Here is a 6,000-nt window from a genome sequence, read left to right on the forward strand (position 1 = left end):
GAGCTGGTTTTCTGGAAATCGCCTGGGCTCATCATGCCAACTAGCCCCACAGGCTGGGGAGGGGAGGCTGTGCCCTTGCTCAGGACCCTCCAGGTCAGGCTGCTCCCCTACACTACCCTTTTGTGTTTCAGCTTCTTCCTAACCCATGGCTCTTTGGAAAACAAGGCAGGTCCTCACTGACCTTGTCTCCACTGCCTGCACAGTGGTGACTCCCCAAGGCTTGTTAACGGTAAATGATTGATACCTTGATCTTCTGAATAAGACACCAAGGTCCAAAGGGCTAGGGCTGCCCAAAGTGAAACACCAAGGACACACTCCAGCCATCTGAGCCTCAGCCTTCTGGGTGGTTACTACCCGCAGGGTGGGATTAACTTCATGCCTGGAATTCCCCAGGCCTCAAGCAGTTTGCTGGAGACAGATGCCCACTGTGAGACCTTTGCCTCCTTGGGCAGGATTAGGACAGCGTCATTCATTCAAGGGCCCCCAGTTGGTGAAGGGCAAACAAGTGCAGCAGAGCAGGCCCATGGCCCTCTTGGGTGCCCGCGCGCGTCTGCTCTGAGGATCCTGACCAGGGTTGTAGGCTGGGGGTAGGCGCAGACCCCAGAAGGAATGAATCAACCCAATTCCCTTCAGAATCCAGCTGTCATCTCACCACTGCAGAAATGCAGGGAGATGGGGACAGTGTCTAACAAGGCAGGTGAGACAGATCTGGGGGCCAAACCTGTGCCTACAGCACACCCTGGAGCTCATAGTAGAGGGGTGCCTGATGGCAGTGAATGAGCCAGAGAGCTGGGGGAGGAGGCCGGGGAGGGCATTCGCTATTCCTAGGGCTCCCCTTCTGGAGAATCCGGTGTTCGGGCTCCACTTAAAGAGGGCCCCTCCCAGAGCAGAGAACTCACAGCTTGGCTGCGTCCTTTAGAGTTCTGCAGGGCGTGCAAAGAAAATAAGTGTGTCTGAGCACCTGGTTTCCCCAAAGAGTTTATTTGGGCAGAAGGGGGACAGGAAGGCCCTGCACCTAAAAGAAGGTGTTGGGCCTCTTGGTGGTGAAGCGTGGCTTGTGCTGGCGACGCAGGACCCGGTGGGGCAGCGGGAACTTGATCTTGGAGTCCTGTGATGAGGAGAGGCAGGTGAGGGGGGCTGAAGGCTCTCAACATGGTCTTCCAGGGACCACTGAGGTGTGGCCACCCCCCACTGGGCTCTTGCGTCAAACCAGGTACCTTCCAGCAACTTCTAAGGCTGGGGGAGCAGCCAGGCCAGCTTGGTGTTCCAGGGAAGCCCCCTCAGCCCAGCCCACCCAGCAGGGCCCCCAAGGCACTCACGTGGAACTGCTTGACCGCTGGTCGGCGGCACTTGCTGGCTGCGATCTCCTCCACCTTCATGATTTGGATGGAGTGGGCCCTGGCGCGGTGCCGGGCGCCCATGTCTCGGTCTGCAGGGAATGGGAGGGGGCAGGTGAATGGGTACTCCTGAGATGCGGCACTTCCCAAACCTTCTCCAATCAAGTGCTGGAGGTGGGTGCCGGGAGAGGGGATAAGGTGGCAGCAGTGACTTGGGGACTGGGTGGCCACAGCATATGGTCCCAGCAGGCACTGGCTACCAGCGATGTAGAACCTCCAAATTCACTTTGAGGGGCACGGTTGCAGCCCCCCAAAGGCGACGAGATCCACTTGCTGTTAGCACCTCTGTTTAAACCGCTGCCACGAGAAACAGCAGTTCTTGGGTTTAGGTGCTTGGGTTCTTGTCCCAGCAGGTGACCCTCCCTGGGAGCACCGGGGGTCACTAATGCCAGGTCCCAACACTGGATACGGGCTGGACTAGGTTCTGGGTGGGAGCTGCATTCTATACAAGGGGTGGACCTCAAGAGGAGGGTTCTAGATACAGAGGTGGTGGGTGAACCCGTTTGAGGATGACTCAAGGTCCCTCCCTCCAATCCCCCAAGTCCACTTGCTGCCCAGTTCCAGAAAAAGGTGTGCTTAGAGCACCCTTTCCCACTCTGCCCGCCCACTAAGCAAACACCTCCCCTGTATCCCAGGTCACCGTCCCTGGGACTCCCACTTGTGCCCCAGAAGCCTCTTGCATCTGTCCTGCCTCAGTCTGGCAGGGAAGCAGTCAGACTGAGCCACAGGGCCCTGCCATGTGAGTCTAAAGGAGGGACCGGGCTGTGGAGCCCTGGTGGCTTACAGCATTGAGTGACAGCGCCTGCTGTGGTCAGGTCCCGGTACTCCCGATACATGTTGTGGGTACCGCTGCGGGAGTCATAGCGCAGCCAGATGCCGAAGTTCTTCACCCGCAGGGGAGATTTCTCGAACACCTGCCAAGAAACGACTGGGTGAGGTGAGAGCAGCAAGGGGCTTCAATTTGGCCCCTGTCATCCCTGAACCTCTGCCTCAAAGAACAGCCCAGAACTGCCAACCCCTCCTCCCCGGCCTCTCTTATGCCTGATTCTCAGTCCCTGCACCTTCAGGCGTCTGAAGGGAATCTGCTGTCCAAGGGAAATTCCCATGGCAACTGCAGGGGGTACAGAGCAGTCCAGGCCTGGACCAACACAGCTCCAAATTCCTCCCTAACCCACCTCTCCTGGGATCACCTGGGCTGAAAACCAGCTGCCACCCACTGGAGCCTGACGGTGCAGAGTCCAGCACCCATCACAGCAAATGTGCCCAGGTGACAGCACCTCTCCTCACTTTATAGATGAGGCCCAGGGAAGGTGATAGTCTCAGCCAAGGTGTCCCAGCGCACCTTCCCTGGGCCTTGGGCTTTCTCCGTAGGGAAAGGGCACTGAGGCACCCATTCCATCCTGACCTAGGGCCTGACCACCAGACGGGAACAGGACCAGGGGTTGTAAAGTCTGGTAACTCTGTGGGGTGACTGATGCCCCATGGGAAGGTGTAAATCCACTCCAAGCCCCACTCAGCCTGACACCCCATACCTGTCCACAGTAGACAATCTCCCCGGAAGACTTCTTCATTTTTTTCAGCTGAGACACAAAGTACCAGAAACGGGACTTGGCAACAACGTGATTAGGCGCAAAGATTCGCATGCGATAGAGAGGCGGTGTGCGGCATTTGGGGGTGGGCAGGCAGCGCCCCACCACCTTGTACTCTCGCAGCTGCAACAGAAATAGGGGTGAGGTGGGACCAGCACCCAGAGCCAACCATGGAGACTCACCCCACTCCCTTTCTCAAGCTTGTTGACAACTGGATCGGGGATGAAAAGGGAACATCCCCCGGACCCCAGGGTCTCCATGTGAAATCTCGGTGACTGTGGGGCACACCACTGTCCAAACCTTCCCCATTAAAGAGAGTAAGGGAAGGGACGATTAACCAAGGTGCCTGTGTGCTCTTTGCCCTGGCTCAGGAAAACTGGGTGCAGTTGTCAAATTCCCTTCCCTTCCTCTCCCTTTATACTGGCCAGCACTTAACAGCCAAGCTGCCTCCTTCCCCCACAACATCTCTGCAGCTCACATCTTGCTAAAATCCTCTTTCATCCAGGATCTCAGAGATAGTGAGCAGCCTGGGATCTCATAGCCAACTCCTGGCAGAACCAGGACAAAAGTCCAGTTCCCTCCCCAGTCTTGGGCTCCCTGCACTGCTGTCGTGACTCGCAGCTGCCTCAGTTTTCCCAGCAGCAGTTCAAGGGTTTGGACTCCCAAATAGAAGCTCCCTGTTAACACAGATGCAAAGCGGCAGATGTTTGCCAAATCTAAATCCTGTGATATTAGAGAAAGGAGCCACTTCCACAAATGACTCGTCATCATTCTAATACCGAAAGAAAACGGTCCCAAACATCACAATCTAGCTTCCTACTTCCAACTCATTTGACTTATCGGCCTCACGGACTACCCACTCGGGAAGGGACCGATGTAGTCGGACACTTTTCAAGTGTGGAAACGCGCTGGAAAACTGAAAATGATCCAACCGTACTGCTTCACCCCAGGGCCTGCTCTTTCATAATGCCCTCTAATTTTGCCTAGCACTTGCCACAGCGAAAAGGCTCACACTCCCCATGTCAGCTCGGACTTAAACTTCTCTTCTACTTCTCACAGCCACGCGAGAACCAAAGTACTACTGCTTGCCCCCCCATCCCCCCAACCACGTCCACTTTGTCAATGGAGAAACTGAGGCTCGGAAGCTCAATGAGGTCCCTGAGCGCGTGTTTCAACGCCGAGCACCTTGTCCCTTCCCTTGGAAAGGAGACTCAGCCTTCCCGATCCCCGCCGTCCCCGAGGCCACCCGGGCCATGCACCGGCCTCCCCACGCGGCTCCCGCAGTGGCCGCCATATTGGCGGCAACTGGGGAGGCGGCGCGCGGGGTCTAGCCAGGAGCGCGCACTCCCAACGTGTCCCATGCCTCCTCCCGCGGCCCCCGATTCGGCCTGCGTCCCGTTCCCTGACTCCCTGGCCCACCGCGCTCGCCTTACCGTGCCCGAAGCCTTCATAGCGCTCTATCCGCACTCGCCGCCACCCACGAAAAGGAAGTAGCCGCCCTCGCGCAGCCGCTCACCTTGACTTCGTTGACGGAAGTCCCTCCCCTTCGAGGACGCCAGTCTATTGGCTCCTCGGCCTCGCGCTCAATAAGAACTGCTTCTTCATTGGCTTCGGATCCGCCAACCTCTCACAGCCCCGCCTCTCTTCGCGGCGAGACTACAACTCCCAAGAAGCAGCGCGGCTAGACCTGTCTATTACACCGCGAACGTAAGGGAGCGTCAGCACGCGCGGCAAGCCGGGAGCTGCCCAAGAAGTCTCGGTGGGAAGTTCCGCGAGTGTTCCTCATCCCCGTGATGCTTCTGTATATAGAACCAGACCTTGGGTAATCGCGATGTTTATGGGGACATCGCGGGACTTCCTCCCACTCCGGGTCTCTTTTCACCCCGGAGCTCTCGAGCCACGGACCTGAGAATTCTCATCTGTAAAATGGAAATACTAGTGTTTTTCTCCTAGAAATGTTGCAATAATCAGATAAAATAACCCGTGTGAAACGTCAGGCACAGAACAGTCAACAATTAACGAGCATTAACATTCATTAAACAATGGAATGCTAGTTATTATTGTGATTATTGGGAGGAGGTCTGGTTTGTGTTTCAAAGTAGCAGATTCAAACTCCTGCTTGCTTCCAGGACAGATCCTGGCGCAGCGTCTGACCGGGGCAGGGAGGGTGGTGCTAGAACTGATCTAGGTGCAGCCCCACCTTTGAGGGCCTTCGGGCTCAGCAATTTGCTCGGTCAAAAAGAGGCTCTCCTGGAGGGGAGACCGAGGGTGGAAAAGGAAAGAACTCACTATGTCAGGCTGTGAAGAAAAACGAAGAGGAAAGGGGATAAATTGGAGGGTTTATTTTAGGAGGGAGGGCTCTTGGAGGAGGTGACAACTGAGCCCAATTAGAATCTTTCTTTTTCAAACTAAATTAATAACAGCTTAATTGATAGACTTCACATACCATACAATTCATCCATTTAAATTCAATGGTTTTTACTACAGTGTTTTTTACATTCACAGACACATTCATATATATATATACACACATATATACATACACACACACATATATATATTATATAATATGCACAGTTGTGCAACATTACCATAAGCTTTAGAACATTTCCATTATCTCCCACAGAAACCCCTTACCCTTTACAGTCACTTGCCATTCAAAACTCTGCCTTCTCCAGCCCTAGGCAACTAAGAATCTACTTCCTGCCTCTATGGATTTCCCAATTCTAGACATTTTACATAATTGGAATCATACAAAATGAGATCTTTTGTGATTGGCTTCTTTCACTTAGCATAACGTTTTTAAGGTTCGTTCATATCTTCCCCTAGTTTGTTTTTCTTTTCAACTTTTTAATTGAAGTATATAATCAGTTTACAATATGTCAATTTCTGGTGTACAGCATAACTTTTCAGTCATACATATACATACATATATTCGTTTTCATATTATTTTTAATTATAGATTATTACAAGATATTGAATATAGTTCCCTGTGCTATACAGAATAAATTTGT

At 53.7% G+C, this 6,000-nt stretch overlaps 1 protein-coding gene and 1 non-coding gene across 2 annotated transcripts; both read right to left on the reverse strand.

The window, feature by feature from the left end:
- Window positions 1-962: 962 nt before the first annotated feature.
- Window positions 963-4,514, reverse strand: RPL18A (ribosomal protein L18a). The gene is made up of 5 exons (XM_006199067.4): window positions 4,420-4,514; window positions 2,930-3,109; window positions 2,182-2,311; window positions 1,320-1,429; window positions 963-1,108 (listed from the first exon to the last, which is right to left on the reverse strand). Exons 1-5 carry the CDS (start codon window positions 4,435-4,437, stop codon window positions 1,016-1,018), a joined length of 531 nt encoding a protein of 176 aa, XP_006199129.1. The 5' UTR covers window positions 4,438-4,514; the 3' UTR covers window positions 963-1,015.
- On the reverse strand, window positions 1,601-1,733 carry LOC116285127 (small nucleolar RNA SNORA68). The gene has a single exon (XR_004194809.2). It is a non-coding gene; the product is annotated as a small nucleolar RNA SNORA68 (small nucleolar RNA).
- Window positions 4,515-6,000: the final 1,486 nt, after the last annotated feature.

The sequence above is a fragment of the Vicugna pacos genome, chromosome 22, assembly GCF_048564905.1.
Source record: "Vicugna pacos chromosome 22, VicPac4, whole genome shotgun sequence".
In the NCBI taxonomy this organism is placed as follows: Eukaryota; Metazoa; Chordata; class Mammalia; order Artiodactyla; family Camelidae; genus Vicugna; species Vicugna pacos.